General features: G+C 38.3%; 1 protein-coding gene across 4 annotated transcripts in view; it reads right to left on the reverse strand.

The window, feature by feature from the left end:
- The window catches only part of TRPS1 (transcriptional repressor GATA binding 1), a 210,206-nt gene that overhangs the window by 133,924 nt on the left and 54,224 nt on the right, over positions 1-22,058 (reverse strand). For all 4 annotated transcript variants that reach the window (XM_075213981.1, XM_075213980.1, XM_075213979.1 and 1 more), the window contains one exon: positions 15,098-16,002. In XM_075213981.1, the coding sequence (XP_075070082.1) occupies positions 15,098-16,000 (903 nt within the window). In that variant the 5' untranslated portion in view covers positions 16,001-16,002. The remainder of the gene's footprint in view (positions 1-15,097; positions 16,003-22,058) is intronic.

The following is a 22,058-nucleotide window of genomic DNA, read 5'->3' on the forward strand; positions in this document are numbered from 1 at the left end:
GACTCCATTGCCTCCCAAGGTCATCAACGGGGGTAAAGAGAACCCTAACAATATGTTTAATACAAGTATAGGAAATGCAATAATTACACAGCGATATAAAAAATTAAATTTAACTATGGTGTAGCATAAAATATGCGTTACATAATATATAATTCCCATGTTACAGCGGTCCCTTGTAACTAGAATAGCGGTCCCTGCATATACCAAAACTTAAATGGTATGTGACTATGGAAGGCAGTGGTCTAAGGAACGTCAAAGCCCCAGCAGCCACTACAAGTCACTGAAGTTCCCTCAAAACTGCAAAGTGACAGCTAAGCTAGAGTTATGATAAAGAAATCTGAACATTGGCAGTGAGCTTCATAAATCTGCTGTAGGGGACAAATGACTTTTGCATTTTTCACCTTCTCTGGTCAAGTTCCATAAATATTACATAGCAATTACAGGGTTGGACCAGGCAACTTCACTCCACGAACACACACACACACACACACACACACACACACACAGATTACTTTTCAGCAAAAAAAAATAATGAAAATAATAGTTGTCGTTTCACATGTAAATCAACAACCATACAAAAAGCAGAACAATGAAAGATACACAGATAATATTAAGAGTGAAGAAAGAAATACGATTATCTTCAAATTGATATATGGCAGCAATAAACAGAATAAAAAAAAGCCAGCAGTAATTAAGTACTCCATATAAAACACAGCAAGGGCCTGTAATAGAGACGACATAGATATAACATGCTTAAATACCATTTGGATTCTTCTACTTGCACATTACAAGGGCTGTCTTCACACATATCCTGCGAGAACATCTGTTGCCTATAATATGTGACAAGCTTAACAGTTGGTAGGACTTTTTTTTTTCCCCCCTTCCAACTTTTACTTGTAGATAACAATTTTTTTGCAAAATAAGTATGCAGCATGAGAGCCAATGTAATTACCATATTGCTCATACAAAAGTGCAATATGGTTCCCATTTACTGGAGGACATAGACGAAAACAAATCTAAGTAAGTTTACTAGAACTCCCTGTGACCAAAGCCGAAATCAGATGCCTCTGAACATTTTTTTTTTTTTTTTTTTAGATTAAGACCGTCTTAAACTCTCTATTTGTACCTTTAATGTTATGTTCACGGGCACATATGGCAATCTACTAAACAGTGATCTTACTACCCTGATCTCTCCCTTTTCCATTTACTATGTAAAAGCGTTCTGAAAAGCAGAATGTTCACATTACTGGTGTTTTAACTTTAGAAAATGTTCCTCGTCTGGGAAGAGGGAGATCTAGGCTAGATAATCTCTCTGCTGAATGCTAGGTCCTATTTGTCTGCAGATATCTTCCCTGTTGACTATTCTGGGGGTGGGGGTTTAGGGGGGGGGGGGGGTTATAATACGCTCTCTCTTCTGGCTAACTTTGGCAGACCGTATAGTCTACCATCAGCTGTTTTATTTCCAGTTCGATTCGTTCAAACAGAGATAGCTTACACATCTGTTTTATTTCTGAAAACACTGCATAGGAAAAGTGTCCAATCCATTCTATTGAAACATAAACTTTACTATTAATAACAAAGCTCAGGGTAAAAAAAAAATAAAAAAAAAAGTGAGTGACTCGAGACAGATCTTAAAAGAAAGCCTTGGGACTTGGTTATCAAGAGTTCTGTTTACTTTTGTGCATGTACAAGGTTAACCTTGACCCATTTAAATACCACACACTTTTTTTTTTTCTTACCCAACATGGATTTGAGTTAGAATCATGTTTTTCTTTTACAATAAGTCCTTTTATTTTTGTGTACCACCACTGAAAGGCCCCTTTATGTATCCTCTACATCTGGCTGTTATCAGTGAGCCGTCATGTAGACTCTGGTATGTTCCCCTGTTTCTCTCAAATAATGCCACACACATGCAGGTCAAGTTCTCAATCACCTCCCATCTATGTGAAAAAAGCAGGATGTCTGGAGCGAGGCTCGGTGAACATATATTTTTTTTCGTGCAGCCGATTGGTTTACTATTAAGCCTAAATATTAAACATTAGGTTTAAACAGCAAAATGTAACTTGTTTTTGTTTATTTTCTTTTTAATGTTGGTTCATATTTTACTGGAGTGGTCTTGGGTCTTAAAAGAACGGGGCAGCATAAAAAATACATCATAATACAATTCATAAACCTTTTGCCATGTGAAACAAAATAAACCATCCTAGTTTTGTTTTTCAAATCAATAGGTTCAATAAAAAGAGGTCTTCTATTCAGATCAACATTGCATTTTTCTTGGCAAGGATTCCCTTCTATTATACCTCTTTTAATTTATTTATTATGCTGACATTACCGAGGAGTTATCAGTAGATTGTATGAATACACTGTAATTTGTTAGGATCTCCGGAACAGCATTTTAAATGGATTGATTTTGACAGGCAAGAATGTTTTTTTGCATGGGAACATTTAGAGAGGTCGTGACAGGAGGAAGTACCTTATAATTTAGATTGTCCATTGCGGCAGATTACACATCTGCAGAATTCTAAAACTACCTACAGTATAGGCTACAGCAGGGATAGGGCCAGGAGACAGTTTAAGGCATTACCCCATCAAAACAATATGCGAACCAGACCACACGTTCCCTACAACATTGGCTGCACAAGCATCTTTACACTGTAATTCTGTACGACCATGTGGCTATCATCAGGCAGCCAGGTGTCCGTGTACAGGGCCGGTGCGTGGGTCGGTGGAGTGGTGGCAGGGTAACAGCTAGAATTCTTGGTAGTGTGGTGCTGGGTTGTGACATCATAGCCAAGCGCCACACCCCCAGCCCATAACAAACATGGAGGAGCAGCCGCCTGCAGCATCACAAATAAGAAGCTAACAGCTGCTGTCTTTCCATGACAGCGGCCCATGCTCAGTGTGGCGGCGACAACCAAGACACTGAATGAGTAATAATACGTCACTCATTCTACGATTTAGGTGACCGCTTCATCCCGGTCCCTAGGCAGAGGTGCTCCTTTTGGCAGTTCTTGTCTTCTCTGTGCAGCAGGTCCAGTCACGTGATCGGGCAGTGATGGGCAAACTTTTTCAGGAGCGGGCAAAATAAAAAAGAAAAAATTTAGGCGGGCCAATACAATTTATTAAAAAAACTCAAATATCGAAATATATAATATAAATTTTTTGAATGGGACGGGAGGGTGTTATATAGCAGTGTTACCTCTATAAGTGCAGCGATCGTACAGACACAGCACTTATTTCAGCAGGTCGTTGCAGATCCGTCTTTCTGGTGAGCCACTAACGGACAACACAGCAGCCAATCAAAATCCGCCTTAGTATATGGCCCAGCCCATCTCTTCTCACATGACTTTCAGCCATTAGGGGGCGGGCAGGTGTTTGAGTGATTGACATACGAAGTGTCCTTTTAGGAAGGAGGATGAAGTGTAATGGAGGAAATAGCTGGGAAGCATAAAAATGAAGGTTCTGACACACAGGGTCGGCCCTAATAAATTTTATGCATATTTTCATGAAATTTTTTAAAATATTGGCGGACCGGATAGAACCTTTTAAGTGGGCCGGATCTGGCCCGCGGGCCGTAATTTGCCCATCACTGTGATAGAGCCACGAAATCCAATCTGTCACGATCATATGACACTACTGATCGTTTAAGAACTTTCCTCTAGTCTTTGAATGGACGGGGGAAGAACAAAAAAAATAAAGCATACAAAACACTAGTTTGATTGGGCTGGCCATAAACCATATCAAAGCACTTGGATCAGCCACAGCTAATAGACTAAGGAGCTTATTTTATAAAACGGTGCCATGTGCACACATGTAACATAACACCCAAACATTGGCTTTCGTTTTCTAAACTGCCCTAGAAAAACGGCAAATGATTGGTTGTTACAGGCGTCTCTGTGCCCACAGAAGCACTTTATTAAATAAACCGCTAAATATTCCCTAGTTCTTTATATGGGTCCATCATGGTACACTACGCGCTATCAGTTCCCCCCATACATCATATGGATCAGCAACGTTCAATAGTCTGCACCACTAGGATGTAATAACGTACCAGACACTTTTCCCTTTCTGTCATGTTAACAATAATTCTGATGAAAAGGTAGCAGCATAATGAGCAAATTCTATCTTTCACATATATTCCGGTTCCTTACTCCACTGTCACAACCGTTCCCTACTCTGTGCTTTCATTACTGGATGAAGACGTCATCTAACAAGTGAGCAGTTATCTGTGCTAAACCACTGGTAACAGTTGTGTAAACAAGTCACATCAGGGCTTTAAACTTCATAATGGGGGGGAGAGGTTGGTACACACATGCAGCGATTGCATGTGTCCTTTCACATGTGAGGCCCCTCTGTAAAGTATATTTTTCCCCTACTGGAGTAGATCACGGCGGTTTCCTGTATAGTCTAGTCATAACAGATAACGAAGAACAGAATTTAAAAAGGAACATGCCATTAAGATAGGCGGACAGCTAAGTACTCTCCCCCAGAGCGCAGCAGAGTATTTCTATGTTTTATACATGGTTCAATACAACAGTCATGACCTTTTTTGAACAATTAAATATTATGACATTTTATGGGTCTTATAAATGCGTCTTGAAAGGGTTTGCTGCGACACACGATGCATTATCTATAAGTCACACCTGCTTCATTCCACTAATTTAGAATACATTTAAATGTTCAAAATGGTGCAAGAACTTAACTCTGCATTTTAAAAGTAAAATGGGAAATGAAAAAAAAAACAAAAAACAGTAAAAAAAAAATTATATATATATATATATATATATATATATATATATAATGAAATACCTAACACATTTAAAAAGCAACCTGAACTACACACATCAGAAATAAATATTTTAACTTGTTAGATGACAAAATGGGAGACTCATTGGCTACAGCCTAATAATATAGAGTTAACGAGGAATAATAAATCATATGGAATTTATGGAGACACCACAGCTATAAAGTCACTCAGTACAGTCAACATTTTGCAACAAGCTGTTTTCTTTAGAGCAGTAAGCAGTATATAATCAGTCTAGTCACATTAAGGGGTAAGATTTATCAAACCTTCTAAACAGGAAAAGTAAAGGTGTTAATGATAGCAACCGATCAGAATCTAACTATCATTTATCTACTAGATTCTAGAAAACGATAGCTAGAATCTGATTGGCAACATTTTTTTTTTTTAGAAGGGTTGATACTGGTTTTCTAAGTGGCTTGGGTGGTCAGCTGTGAGCGATTCCCTAAAAATCATCCCTAGTTATGAACCTTTGAAACTGCAATTATAAAAAGTGACTCATTCAAGAGATTTGATTAATAAATTACTAGTTGGATGTTTAAATAATCTAAAGTAAACTGCAATAAGATTACCGTCAACGTATTACGAAGACAAAGGCAGCTGTTTTATGCATAAGGGGAATCAATTCTCAGTCTTCTAGAATGCATTAAGTAGGTAGGTACGGAATTTAATTATGTGCCATTTTTTACTTCACGTGAAAGGAAGACCGAATATGCAGTCTCACAGAAAAGCAAAAAAAAAATAAAAAATCTGAAAAGTGTGTCTGATTGACTGGCTTAATCAGATTTAATTACAAAAAAAAAACCTCTACATATCCCTTAAAAAAAATTGCTTCAATATGTTGTACTTTCAATTGCATTTAAGTTTTTCCAGGCTTTCCAAATCTCCTTTAATTAGTGGAAGGGCTAAAAAGCAATGAAATGGGATTGTGCGGTCTTGGAAAAGGAAGTCACATGACTCAGGTGTCTAGCATAAGGAAATTCTAGCTAGCACTCATTGCTCTGCAATGAATTCTGCTCTTACGGAGCTTCCCATAGGAATCATTGATCCCTATACTAGAAGGTTAGAGAACACATGGATGCTATACAAAGAATTCTTGTTTTCCATCCGCTTTCTGTAAGGTCCAAGGAAGTCATGAACTCCATTTGTAGGACAGCTGATGCAACTAAACAGGGTTTTGTGTCAGTAGACCAACTAATGACCTCCCTCGCTCCATCCGCCTCTTTCCTACTCTGTGCTCCTTCAAACGTGCTCTCAAAACTCACCTCTTTCTCAAAGCCTACCAACCATCCACTTAACCCCCCTCTCCTCCGCTCATTCTCCCCTCTCTCCTATTGCCTCAACTGGCTCCTCTTGTGCCTGGTCTGTTCAACCCTCCTTTAGAATGTAAGCTCGCATGAGCAGGGTCCTCTTCCCTCCTGTCTCCTTACCCGTTCTTCTGCTCCGTGTTTATTGCATCAGCCTGCCTGGAGTTTCTGAAATATTGGTACTTTTTGTTTATTGTTCTGTAATGTTATACCCTGTATAGTCTACTGTTTGTTTTTTTGTGCAGCACTGCGGAAGCCTTGTGGCGCCTAACAAATAAATAATAATAATAATAATAATAATAATAATAATAATAATACTTGCCAGCTTTACTCCACTCCTCCGGTGAAATCCTGGAAGTGAGGTCAAGCGGCAAGTAAGCCAGGGTGGCTTTATGCCAGGATTTGCTTATATCTCGCCCTGCCCCTATCAAGTAGTGCTGCAATCGTGGCATCTCACCATCGAGCCCCCATACCTTCCACTTTGCTAGGGTGTAAGGAGGATGCAGTAGGATAGACTGCTCTCCTGGAAGAACTAGACATTCCAAGATAGTAGGCAATTATGGACCAACTTTGGAGTCTAAAAAAATCTAGGTCTGTTGTAAAGCTCTACTGTAAGTGTAATGGTCAACTACGTACATTGGCCAACGTACTTCATCTAGGGTTACCAGTACGTACTTTGCACAACAGGTAAGTCATTTCTACATGTATTATAAACCTGTAAACAAATTGCTTTTCACAGTCTCAGACTTTGGAAATAATCTAGTTGAGACAAAGTAGGGTGTGCACTGTGTACAAAACACATTGACCGTGTTCCGAGGTTCCCGACAGGGCGTTACGTGGTGGGACCACGTGACTTTGCTGGATTGTATTTTAGCCAAATGACCTCACAATATATAATAATATGTGCCAAGCTGAATAGAAGATTTTCAGTTCTAAAAGTTAATATAAGCAATAAATCTTGGTGCAACATTACCACAGGTTAAAAAATAATAATTAAACTAATATGAAGGTTAAATAAGCATACATTTGTGCATATTAAAGATTGAAGGTGAATAATATTAAACAAAAACTAAAACTAAATCTACAAAAACATAAAGAACAAACAGGGCTTCTTCCACACACATTAAAAGAGAAAATTAAATACAAGGACAGAAAAAAAAAAAAAACTATGGCAACTCTGAATAAGCTGGGTGGAATGTCTCAGTGAGAAATAAAAGCGAACAGATTAGATTTATATCAAGAAACGGGAAGACTTTGGGAGCTCATGCAGGAAAAGAACTTTATTTTAAACAACAGAAAGCAGAGCCGGATAATATATTGCTTTCCTAAATTAGCAAAAAATGAGGACACTGTACCATAATTTCAGCGCTTAAAAAGCACACAGACATTTTACAAAAGTAAAAGCACACAGTCATGTTTATTCATATCTATGTTAGAATGAAAGAAACATTTATGGTGCATGTGTTTCAATTGAACTAAACGTTCTACTTTAAAGATTGCAGTTACCTCAGATCAAAGACAACACAACCAAATAATGAATATCGAGGTGTATTCTCTCCCAAAAATTTGCAAAAACATACGTTTGCAAATGTTTACCACACAATTGCACCGGTGATGGCCGAGTATGGATAGAATGTAGGAAACTGAAAGCAGGAAGCCAACATAGGGTTATTTTATTTCTTTAAATAACAAGTTTAGTACCCTTTCAGTATGTCTATTTTTCTCCTAGAAATCATTGTGTCCTTTTCGAAATCTCTCTGAAGAGCGCACAAAGTATGGCTGCCAGTTACTCAGACATTGGCTCACAGCAGGTGTGTTATGTGACGGCAGAGGGAGTAGAATTAGGCAGAATTGTAAATCATTAATAGCAGCCTGAAGAAGCAAACCAATGACAAATATCAAGTTTTCTTATAGCCTCCCACAGTGATTTCGGTTTGAAAAACACACCTCATTTTTACATGGGATCACTGCTTCAAAGTCGAGCAAAGTTGGGTGTTGTTTATGCACTACTGTATGAGGTAAACTTTGTTATTTTCTCATTTGTTTGTAATTAACAAATCTATACATATATATATATATATCTATATCTATACACAGATTATATTACACACATACTGTATTCTTCGTGTGGTGATTGTTTATTATATAAAAATTTGTGTTTGAATGGTAAAGAGATGCGCCAGGGGGTAACAAAAGTGTTCACAGAAGTATGAAGGCTTTCAATAAGCAATTTTTAAATGATTCTCTAATGAATTTTTTTAAAAAACTTCCTCTGCATGGAGATATTACACTGATGAGAAGTTTTCAATACCCCCCTTAGCCATAGGGAGGCACTGTTCTTTTGCGGTAATTACTGTTTCTATAGGATGTCCTATTAATCTCATCATAACGAGGATGATAACTCTACAGATGGGTACACACTACAGTGTTTCGAGCCGATTATCGGCCCAATCAATCGATAAAAGACCTTTCGGCCAGATATCACATTAGTGTGACCACTGCAACGAGAAACGATTATCGTTCCAAAGCTTATTGTATCATTTCATTTGATTTTTAACCCGGACTAAAATTGTTGTTTAACAATGATTCAATGTCGTTCCAATTCTGCAGTGTGTACGTACGTACTCACGACCAGCAGTGTCCATAGATCTCTATGGAGTGTGCAGAGTCAGGATCTTTTCAGCCGATCGTTATGACAGATAAAAAGCACAGATCTGAAGGTAAATCGTGTAAAACAAACTTTTCTATTTTCAGTCGTTAGTAAAATCGTTAAAGATCTCGCATGGGGAGAAATTTTCTGTAGTCTGTAGCCAGCCTTACTCATGTTACTAAAAAGAAACAGGAAGATAAACAGGACAATGGACAAAATAACTGGTCTTCCTTTGTGTTACTGAATGTATTTAGTAAAATGATACAAGAGGAGGACTACATGACACAGGTCTGTTTACGTAGCTAATTTGTTAGACTGATAAACGTCATCATGGATAAGTGTTCTAGGATTATCTACAGGCCCCTTTTATCTAGTGCTTGTTAGTACTCCAACTAGTAATCATTGTACTAATCACTCATTGTAACTGGAAGTATATTTGTAAACAAATAGAGGTCACAAAAGGTCATGCTGGTCTAACAAATTACAAAAGGAAAAAAGATAAAGTACAGATTTTAGTAGTTTGCATGGATCACTGTGGCAAAGCAAGGTCAGACCTCAAAGACCGTATTGCCAGCACTTTGCACAGGCCAGTTCCGTTGCGATTTTGTTCATATCAAGTCTCTCTCCCCCAGTTAGTAATACCCTATTTGTGTCTCCCCCTTCCCTTTAGGATGTTAGCTCTCAGGAGCAGGGCCCTCTTTCCTTGTGTGCTCCTTCTACTATTCCATCACGCTCTGTACCTCTTGGCCTGCTTCCCTAGCCCTGGTTTCCCTGTTTTATTAAGCTTCTGCCTTCTTCTCGCTGATTTCTACCTTCCCTTTCCCTATCAGTCCCAGAAATAATCTGATTTGCTTTACCCTGTCACCTGTGTTTTTATATATTTTTGCATCATGTTGTGTCTTGGTTCTCTGCATATGTAATGTACGGCGCTGTGGACCCTTTATGGCGCCTTATAAGTCAAAGATAATAATAATAATAATAATAATAATAATATATAATAACAACTTTCAGGGTTACTCAACTCCAGCCGTCAAGTATACCCCCCCCCCCCCTCCACAGGTCATGTTTTCAGGATGTTCTTAATCATTCACAGATCATTAAATCTATTTAATTGTGTCAGTATTTATCCCACCTCTTCCCCCCTGATGGAAATTTTCAAAATATGACAAATTTGGGGTACACCACAACTGGTTTCCACTTTAGACGTGTGTATTTATACAGGTTTGTTATCTTGATAAAGATACTATGTAATACCGAAGCACTGATCTACATTCATAAACTTTTCGACACTTCTTCAACCCCACATGTCCCGCAGGCTCTGGTTTTGATTTGCCTGGATGGAAATCCTTCTGTGATTTTCAAGTGTTCATAAAAAAAAAATTGTTTCACATTTTCAATGAAGTGCAACCGTAATCTAACAGACAAAGATCATCAAGGACCTCCTCCTACAGTCACTGTGAGGAGCACTACTAAACAATTTGAGGATTGTAAATCAGGGGGTAATGTTTAAAAGGCAATTTTGCATATTTTAAGCATGCTACTCTAAATTATGGAAAAATCCCTTAAATGGAAAACCATAAATCCCAAGTAGCCAGGTGAATACGATTATTGTACCTACAATCACTATTAGAAATGGTCTTTCTACATTAGCTTAGTTGCCTAATGTGGCTACTTTGCAGGGACAATATCAGGTTTCACAGACTTGTTCCTGAAAATCTATGTCCCAGGAATAGTACCTATTTCTCAATACAGATCAAGTGCACAGTACAATTCCTATTATTCCTTATGTTACATTAAAATCTCACTATGTATTCACAGTCTCCAAGCTTTATTATTTAATGCAGATGTATTAAATAAGGCTGAAAGGGGTTGCACTCTTGGACAGAGCAGTCTAATATAGTTCTATGGTGCCACCCTTAGTTGTCCAGCTGCACTGAAAGACTGCAGTGTAGAGCTCCGTCAGCACAGCTGGGCATGAGATTTAAAGCCCTGACGACAGTGGCAGGTGGGGAGATTAACTGGGGCGGTACATCTGTCAAACAGTAACGCAGGTGAGCTCAGGGAGGACAGAAACCTCCTGTGGAGCAGAAGGGCAGGAGTTACGGACAATCAAATCGGCTGTCACATACTTTGCAGACACAAATGGTCCACATATCTACCCCATACTTACCAACTTTTTTCCCTTTCATTCCGGGAGATCGTGGAGGGTAGGAGAAGGGTGATGATGGAAGGAAGCATGGCGCGATGAAATGTGCCGTTTTGGTCCTGCCCTCGTTACGTACTGACGTCGAAACTTCATTTTTCCGCAGGGGTGAGGCCAGAATGCTACAATATGATGCAAATTGAGTCATGGAGGCTCCCATCCAGCCCACTTCACCAGGAAGTGGACAGGATGTGGGAGAATGACCTGCTCTCCCGGAAGTCCAGGAGACCTACCAGGAATTCAGGAATCTCCTGGATATTCCTGGAGAGTGGGCGAGTATGATCTACCCACTGTCATACCTCTGATGAAACGGCGATTCTATGCCGAGAAACGCTTCAGGTATTGGAGAATTTTTCGGAGTGAAGGAAACTTAATCAAAACTCCGGGGTTTATTTTTCATCTATCCAGTTCCAGGTGTTCCAAGGCTCGTTTCGTTGGCTCGTGGCTGCTTTACCAGCACCCTAATTTCTGCAAACAGGTTTGAGGAACTATCTTGTGCCATTCTTATTATATGGAAATAGTTCTCAGACATACCCTGTTTCAATTAATATTTGGAAATCGTATGCACACATAGGTGTGATCGGAGCCAATGCCTATTGAATTATCCATATTTCTACAATGTGACATGTGGACTTTGTCATAGGATATATATTACTAACCAATATTATTAGAATCTTGACTGTGCTTGTTTGTTTCTACATTGTGATCCTTCACCCGTTATTCATTATTGCTGCATATTTATTTTAAGATTGCAAAATTATTTATTAAATTGTATTATTGGTTTTAAGTGTGCGCTCTCTTCCTTTTTTTTTACAGTTTAGATGGGACAGTCACAATTAGTCCTGACTACCAGGAATGCTGTGCGCCTCAATCCCCAAGTGCCACGTGACAGTGCAGGAGGCAGCGTGGCTGCTTAGTGGTCTAGTAGCACCAGATGTGCCCTCCATGGGTGGGACAGGTCCCCATGCGATCTGGTCATGACCCCAGTGATGGAACATGTGGGGAGTGAAGGGAAGAGGTTGATAAAACAAAAAGTAACTGTCCAAAATTGACTCCACCTGTAATGTACTAAACTAGATTTCATGACTGTAAATAAGATTGAAACATCCACCTATAACTCATTTACACATTTCCATAAAGAATTGGCTAAAAAAAAAAAAAAGAAAGAAAAAACTCTGAATGAAGTTTTTAATGTAAATTTTCAATGTATAAAAATGATTGCAATAGAGCCAAGATTAATAGTGGGTTGAAAACAAATGATAAAATGCAAAATATATAGGACCACAGACCCATATATTCCTCTCTGTAACACATGTATCATTTTAGACACCATTTGGAAAATACTTATTGCACACTCAAAAGAAATATTACATTTTCAAGCAGAAAAAAAAGCCTCATCCAAGCGCTCACAGGGACCAGCAGCCTTCCTGGAGTAAGAGGACAATAACTCAGCTTTACAGAAGTTTCTCAATTTTCTGAGCATGCATAATTCATTTATCATATGAAATGATCTGCATAAATTCATGCTATGAACAAAGTCCCCTAATATATTAGTTCTGTATTGGCATAATGAATAAGTAGAATTTAAATGAAAGCTGCAGATAAAACTTTTGATTATATGCACAAAGTCCTCTTCCGTGTTTGACTGCAAAACATGTGCCTTCTGGCCATGCTGGGACTTGTAGTTCCACCCCGGCTTGTGAGCCTACCTTTGATTTACCGAAAGCAGCAGCCCCTTCTAGAGGACACCGTAAAAAGTCTGACTAGTCAGTCATCTAGCGTCCATCTGACAAGTATTTTTGTCTGGTGAATATCCCAGCTGGTAGAACAGCAGGGAGTCGTCGTTTAAAATAGCCCGGCTTAATTTTACTCTTAATTACTGCGTAAAGATTGTACTTATATCAGCACTCCTATAAAATACAACAATTTTGCTCTCCAAGAAAAGTAATAATCCATTTAAAAACAAGTGTTTCACATTCCCTGTTCGCACTTTCCTAATAAACGTCTGCAGTGATTCAATTTTAACACAATTTACTATAGGTTCTCTAAGTAGTTGTTTCAATGCATTGTTATAGCACAAATAATATCTATTGATGTACAAACTTAAAGTATATCCACATATAAGGTACTGCTTGATGTCACTTGACTAATCTGTGACTCTTTGTATGCTAAAGTAGGGGGTACTTTATCCCATAAGAAGTGTGTTTGTTTATAGAAGATTAGTTTATTACAGTAAACAGTGGAAGAAGATTCAATGCTGTCTTGCGACAGATCTCTGGATTGTAAAATCTCTTACGTTCCATGCTGACCCCTATAAGTATGAGCCATATGTGTATCTACTAAACAAAAACGTCTGTGTGTGTATGTTTGTGTTTAGCAAACAGGCATATATATATATATATATATATATATATATATATATATATATATATATATATATATATATATGTATATATATATATATATATATATATATATATATGTATATATATATATATATATATATATATATATATATATATATATATATATATTAAACAAACAGGCACACGCTTTAGCGCAAAGGGGTCTGGGGAGAAAGACCTACTCTACTCGTACTTCAGAACTGGACTTATTCTTGTCACAGAGCTCAGAGTAGTTAGTCTTCAAAGTCCCATTCAAAGTCCCATTTTACTTGCAGTAGCGCAATGAACACTAAGGTGATAAAGTTAGTAATTAATATACTCTTTCCACATCAAAGTGTTAGGTTTGTCACAGTACTCCTTTTAACCCCTTTCAATAACAATTTTGAACTTGGCAAAGACTGGGCCAAATTTGCTATTTACACATTACTGCTAGTTAGTACTCGGTCACTGGTCAGAATAACGTGTCAATGATGTGTAATGTTTCTTGGTGTCAACGAATGAGATTTGAATTCACCTGGACCTATCAAGGAACGTGGCAGAAATCACGTTTGCAAATTAACGCATAAACAAAAAAATGATCTCTATGTAGAGTAACATATGAAGACGAGTTTTTTAGGCATTTTATAAAAAAATAATGAAAAAACACTCCCGCTTAAGCTGTTGTTTGTGGTCGTAGTAGAGAACATTACCTCAAGATATGAAAATAATAAAAATGAGAGGACAAGATATAGTATAATACACAGTAACTAAGCTAGTCTAAGCCTTCTTCCTGACTAACCCACCTGTGCCACAGGGTAATAGTTAGATTTGGTTCCCTACACATGGAGTTCTCATCTTTACTCTACGATGACTCCTGGAATGGCCACATTTTAGGAGCTCTGAAAAATGTAGAGCAGGGTTTCTAGACTCTGGTTCTCAATTCGCCACCCCTCCCCCCTACCAACAGGTCAGAAATCAAAGGACTTCCTTAATAATGCACAGGAAAATAAAATGCTTTTGCTATTGTGTTAATAATTATTCCCCTTTCATCCTTAAAACTTGAGCTTTAAGGGGTACTTGTGGACTGGGGTTGAGAAATCCTACTCAAATGCCAGGGATATTTTGAAAATGTGTCAGCACCAGATTTGTTGGTCATTACACATGACCAATCATGTGCAGTCTTCACTCTACATCTCCCTACAAAACCATTTGAATAAGACCTCGTGCCTCTATTCCCCTCATAAGTCCCAAACTTAAAAAGATTTGGCAATTCCAGCAATGATCACAAGGTCAGAAAGAAAGTGATGTGACGTAGTCCCAGCTACTACCAAATGGGAGATACTTATACTAGACTGGTGAGAGGAAATGAACGAATGGAGCTCCCCCTCCCAGTTATAAAAATGTAACCAGATGTGAAATCCCAAGCCAATACAGTATAAAGTACAATATAGCCTACAGCTGTTTCACATGTTCACACGTTTCTTCAGGGTTCACCTTGTCAGATGTGGTTTTAACAAACAAAGCAATGTTTTTTTTGCAAAAAGTGAGTGTCCTCCAATAATTTATTGTGTGTAACGGAATGTGTACTGTTTTTGTGTAAATTGAGGGGTGCACCCAGGGAACTGTTTCTATTCAGATTTCCAAATCTACTACCCACTAATCTTTAGTTTTGTTCAGTTTATTTATTCATAATTGCGAACCCAAACTAACTGTTGGATCGGTTATACTAGACTGCATAATAAAGGCACTAACCTGCACATCGTATGTTCCATTCAATAAAACAGGCCTTTGAGAGTTCATGTCCTGCAAGACACCTGAAAGCACAGAACGATTCACCTTGTGGAAATCTTTGGATTGGCTGAACTGTACCATGTTGTGAAGTTCCAAGATTTTGGTGTCCAGTTCAACGTCTTGCCTGGTACGGTTGTGTAGGCCAAGATGGTATTTGCGAAAGTGTTTGATCAGGTCTGTGGGGTCATTCCCATAATATCCATAGCCACAAATGTTGCATTTGAAATCCTGAAGCTGTGGGGATAAAGGTGCCGATTCAGAATTGTCATTTACCAACACAACAGTGTGGGATTTGTTCAGCCCTGAACTCCCATCTAAAGGCACTTGTAGGTTTTCAGAGGCCACTGAGGCTGGACTAGAGTTTGGACAGTCTACTTTAATACTTTGCATGGTGAGGTCTGCTGCCCTTGGTGACATATTGTCTTCTCTGGTCTCCAAAGCGTCCCCAGATGCAGCAGAGTCCAATTCGTGCGTGTCATCAGGTTCAGACCTAGTAGGAGAATTTAAGGGCTCACAAACAGCCCTACTATCTGCAGAGGGCAGAGCCAACATATTTCTCTCTGTCACCTCATCGTAGGAAACATTTCTGCACTTTAGGTGGCTGTAGTTCAACACACCTCTCTCGTTGATTCCCACGCCTTCAGAGTCCTTTTTAAAGCTGGAAGAAGGTTCTTGATCATGGAAACCCTGATCTTCACTGTTATGTTCCCCAGAATTAGACTGCTCACTATTTTCTTGCATCGGATCAGTGGAAAATTCTGTGCTCCTTAAAATATTTTCTCTCTCTGATGCAGCAGACTCAATTATCTGTGCTTCACCTTCGCTTGCAATGTTTCTCAGAGGGGGATTCTTTTTCCGGACCATATCTAGGAACAGGGGGAAAAAAAAATATATGAATACCAAAAACCGTTTGATTAACATTATCAGCTTAAGCTACCTCCCTGTAAGAAACATTCCCGACAATAAGCTTAATCTTACTGTCAAAGGTAGCGGTAATGTGCAACCAACATGGATGGCAAAACACTTGACCAATGAGGTGCAGACTTCACTCTACATCTCCCTACAACAGCCATTGGAATGTTTGCTGCGATAAATCATTATTAAAAAAAGAAGAGTACAATATCAAAGAACTAGATCTATTGGCATTCATCGAAGAAGTATAGAGAAGGGACACTGGTTGCCCTAGCCTTGCACAAGAGGAACACCCGAACCAGGGAAGACAACCCTCATTTAGCTATGAGGATCATGTTATATCAGCAATCTTATTTATAGTCTACCATTTCAGAGTCTACCATTTCAGAGTCTCACATTTTATAAATCAGGATATTATAAACACGTGAAATTTTAAGCTCCGTGTTCAAATTATATATACATATATATTTATTTATTTATTAAAAACCATTAAAATGCAGTAGTTAATATCAGATGCACTCACCTCTCAGGTAGAGGGGTTTATATCTAGCTAGGGCTGGCTTGTGAGCCACACCCCAAATGTGTCTTAAATAGGCTTGATGGACAGCTGCTATGACAATAAGGCAATATTTGGAAACAAAACCAGAGGAAAAACAAGCCCGCACTCAGTATGACCCATATTGTATTTGGTACCAGCTGTGTGGCAATATAAATGCCCATATATGTATACAAAACAAAAAAGAAAAAAACAGTTGTCAGCGCTTATCCTTAACTCTGCATATCATATGTGTATTTAGCAAAATGAGAACATGAGGTATTAGTTCATATTTTGATCAAAACATTTAAGCCTGCATCCCAGCGTCAAGAGCACCTCATCTACTATATAAATGCCTAGTGGCGTGTGTGAAAAAAAAACAAAACAAGCTGCAGCGCCACCTGTTGGGCAGAGTTATACACTGACCTATATATTTCTTGAAGGAGAAGTGACAGTTGGGAGTGGTTGGTGGTTGCCGGGGGTGACAGTGGGGGGTTTTTAACACCTTAAGTAGCTTGATGAAGGATGTGGCGATGAAGATGAAGGATGAGGTGATGGAGAAAAATGATGAGGTGGTGACATGTGGACAAAACCACGTTAAAAAAGGGCTCTTGCGTTGGGAAGTAATGCTCTTCCCCTGAGGAGGCCTGGGCTAGGCCCAAATGCATGACAAGAACCTTTTTAACACCTTAAGTAGCTTGATTTGACTAGAATGCATGAGTATCATGCACGGGTTAACTTGTTATATATATTTTTCCTCTGGTTGTGTTTCAAAATATTGCCTTATTGTCATAGCAGCTGTCCATCAAGCCTATTTAAAGCATGTGTGTATATATATATATATATATATATATATATATATATATATATATATATATATATATATATATATATATATATATATATATACATATATATATTACATTAAGGCTTATGTAAAAAGATAAGGGCAATAATAAATAAAAATATATATACTCTACCAGACAATAAATGAAACAGGCAAATAACGGAATGTTTAGGCTATCACACTATATTATTTAATAAGCCAAAAAAGTATATATTCTGTTACACTTGCAATGTCCCCTGTCCCCTACACATCTGCAAACATGTCTAGTCCCAGCACACGCTTAGGTTTTCTATTAATCTATCTATTAATAACAATCTAAAAAGTTTATTATTTATTAGGATGAATAGCCAGATGCAATGATGTACAACACCAACGGTGAATTTCTGCTAAGTCTTTTCATGAATAGGTCAATTAAACCAGATTTTGTAAGGACTTGTGGAATGGTGCAATGTACTTAATGCTACAAGGTCAGCTAAAATACTAACTATAATACAAATGGATGGCTATTATAAAGAATTTGTGTTTAAAACATCTAATACTTTGTGCTATGGAAGAAAGCAACAATTATTTTTACTAGGCATATAAAATTAAAAATTTCAACATCTAATAATATTTAAGTGAAACATATTGCAGTGATGGGCAACCCGAGACACTTCATGGGCGTCCCTCTACCCTTCAAAAGGGCCGCACATTAACCTTATTCTCAGTAATGTATTAAAACAATCATTTAATCAGAGAAAGAGACACCTATCTGTGATATATCAGCAGCTATTGTTAACAATTGTTACAAGCTGTAACAAACAATGTAAGGAGAGAGGGACATCAGATGAAGGCTCGGAGGGCCACATGTTGCCATCACATATAGTGTACACATTAAAATAGGGGTAAGCAAAAGTTTCAAAACTGTCGTTTGCGGAATTGGCTGTGATATTCTCAACATTCCATCAACAGAATTTGACCTATATTCGCACTCCTACGCAACCAGGCCATGTATGAACTGACAGTATCCCAGCTCTACTCATAGACTATAAATTCAGCTAAAAGCAAATGTACATATACAATGTAGAACAGGATTCCGAGGAATAGCAAAGCAAAAAAAAAAAAAGAGAACTTGGAAGACTGTATTAACGGAACTTCACACCTCTGTGAAACTTAAGTGTTCCACCATGAAACTATACTCAAATGATATTTCACTAATTTCTAGCTGAAAGCATGCCTTGGTGATCCTTTAGTAGCATAGGAAAGTTGTGTGAAAGGCGGTATAGTTTTATTGGGAAATGGAAAGTACAGTACAACTAAAGGGATTTCATAAAAGGACTACAGACAGGAAAGTAAGATTCTTCAGCAAGCAGCCAACATCAATACCGATGAATTCAATGAATGACAGTAAGTAGTAGAGGTAGACTATAAACTGGTACCAGCACAACGGAGTGATCCGTTTGACGCTTATACTGAAAGACACTGTAGTAATATAATCAGTACATATACTCCATAGATCATACGCACACAGAGAGGAAAGTGTCAAAACTATATTTGGGCAGCACGGTGGCTAAGTGGTTAGCACTTCTGCCTTACAGCATTGGGTCATGAGTACAATTCCCGAACATGGCCTTATCTGTGTGAAATTTGTATGTTCTTTGCATGGGTTTACTCCGGGCGCTCCGGTTTCCTCCCACACGCCAAAAACATACTGGAAGGTTAATTGGCTACTAACAAATTGACCCTAGTCTCTCTATCTGTGTATGTGTGTTAGGGAATTCAGACTGTAAGCTCCAATGGGGCAGAGACTGATGTGACTGAGTTTTCTGTACAGCACTGCGGAATTAGTGGCGCTATATAAATAAATGGTAATAATAATATTTTGCAATATTGCAGGCTAATTTATTTGACTCGATCAGCGAGCTTCAGTTCACATGAACAGTAATGGCGCAAAAAAAAAAAAAGTGTTCAATTCTGCTTCAATATATTGCTTATTTATAGAGTGCCAATCATATTACGTATTGTAGTACAGACAATATGTAATCATTCACATCCTTGCTCCATTGGAGTTCACATTCTAAATTCCCCACCGTACACAAACACTCTGGGGTACATTCATGTTAGAGCTCCTCTCTATCCTTCTGGGATTTTTTTATTTTTTGAAACTAAATTGACATTTAGGCTGCCAATCTGATGGCACAAGTCCTTCATCTCCATGGAAGGCTAAGATGCCACCATCCAAAAAACTACGGCGAACAAATCATGTAGTTTAGTTAAGATTTGACAGCACAGCCGTGAAGCTTCTAAACCCAAGAGGCATGAGACTGGCAAAGTATGACATTGACGCAAGATGATGCAAGTATAAAATTGACGCAAATTGATGTCAAAACGGAATTTTTTGGGTAGGGAGTGCTCTACCCCACACTTAAAATGTGTGACACTTCCCAGGGAACAGCAGGTCTAGAAGTTATGTAAAGTTCAAAAGGACCAAGGATTTTACTGGAGCTCAAAGGAACAGCATGGATATCGTTGGAGGTTGGATAGCCTCATCAAGACACAATTTGTAAACACTTTAATATAAACACTAATTTTTGAGGTATATAAGAAACCCCGAATCAGACCCGAAGCCCAGAAGTATTTCAGTCTTGTTGTATGGAAGTGTGCAAACAAACTAATTTAATTTTAATTCATAATGCCTTCAGTTGTATCTGTTGTATAACTGTCTGTTTCTGCGTTTTTTTGCCAAAGTTAAAGTGGCGGAAACTACAGATGGCTTAAAGTGATATTTACATCTAGAAAAGAAAGTTTTTTTAAAATCAAACTTAGATAGCACTGCACGAGGACACACTGTGCCAACATAACTCAAAGAGAGAAGACACAAGACGTTCTTATACAGCATAAAGCAATGCCTATATAGTAAGTTACGTTTTGCACGCCATAAGTTAAAAAAAAAGTCACTGGAAACGGTCAGCCGAACTAAATTGTCTGCATATATGTATTTTATTTCCCAGTCACCTGGGCAACACGGACGTTGAAATCTTGCATCTTTTTATAGCGGATTTGTAGGTGGAAAGCTACCATGGTCAGCCAAGTCTTGTCTTACACATTCTGTTCTAACTATAAGATTATACTTAATACTAGCAAAAAAACATATAGTCATTAAAAATGACTTCATTTTTTGGCTATGCACTTAACAAAACAGGACGATGTACTGAAACCATCAATGCTACGGGGTTGTCTGATCACCGAGTATATGGCTACAGATGACATCTTTGTCCTTTCAGCATTTATCGAGAAAGTTATAAGTGCATTTTAAATTAGAGGCTTGTATTCCTGGAAGAGATTATCACAATCATTTTTCAAGCAGACATATTACGTAAACATGAGCACATTTGTGAAACTTTTACATTAAGGAGCCAATCCACCACCAAGTCAAAGCTAGACAGACAAGCGTTAGCAGACTATCGACAGCAGGACAAGTCACACATCACACAAAGAGGTTTCATTGGGAACCAGGAACTAGACTATTTTTCAGTAAAAGTTTCACATGGAAACTGATCTAATTTTGGTGCCTCTGTCCAATTTGATGATGATCAGAGGTCTCTTAAAACTTGGAATAAAGCTCTCACACAGATTATGACTGTATCTGCCATTGCACACCAGTAAGCTTCAACCCAACCTGAGTTCATACAAAGAATTGCAAAGTACATATTCAAAATTGCAAAACTTCTTCACTTGAAAAAAAAAAAGTCAACTTCAGTATCTACAAAAGGTCTTCAAGGTGGGGTTTTTGTCCTTTCAACCCTGTCCACATTATATGCTTGAGTAGAGCATGAGTAACAGTTTGATGATGACGTGCAAGGAGACCTTGGGCTAGATTTACTAAGCTGCGGGTTTGAAAAAGTGGGGATGTTGCCTATAGCAACCAATCAGATTCTAGCTATCATTTTGTAGAAGGTACTAAATAAATGAAAGCTAGAATCTGATTGGTTGCTATAGGCAACATCCCCACTTTTTCAAACCCGCAGCTTAGTAAATCTAGCCCCTTGTCTCTAAAAGTTCTGTATTACAGACCCCAGCATGAAAAGATTCAATCAAATTTAAACATGTTGTGCAGTGAGAATCTGATCTACTTCATTTACGTGTATTGAACACAAACAAACCATAGGACTAGTTCTATATTAAAGAGGACTGCTGTACTACTGGGGCAAGGTTCTACCCCACGTTCACTGGACAAGGGACATCTAAAAACCATTCATAGACCAGAAAGTAATACAGCCCTTTTTGCACATCTCATTCTAGGAAGTTGAGAGAAGTACCTTGATCATCATGCCTTTAGTCCAATGGTCACAGAGCAAAGCTGAGCAACAGGATGAAGAATTGGCTGCCACCTACAGCTGTGACCATTTTAGAAGGGGTTGGAACGGAAGAGAACTCGTATAGTACAAGTAACCAAAAAACCCAATTGGCCTAAGGGGACCAATGGTGCAATATTTGTGCCACTGGACTCATGAAATCAGTTGGAGTTAAACATTTTGAGGTACAGGGAGGCTCTGATAAACTATTTGAGTATTGTGTTTCCAATATTCTACTGATCCACAGTAGTCACAGATATTAGAGTCAATATGAGGCTGAAATCCCAACCCAAG

Source organism: Mixophyes fleayi, chromosome 5, assembly GCF_038048845.1.
Source record: "Mixophyes fleayi isolate aMixFle1 chromosome 5, aMixFle1.hap1, whole genome shotgun sequence".
NCBI classification, from domain to species: domain Eukaryota; kingdom Metazoa; phylum Chordata; class Amphibia; order Anura; family Limnodynastidae; genus Mixophyes; species Mixophyes fleayi.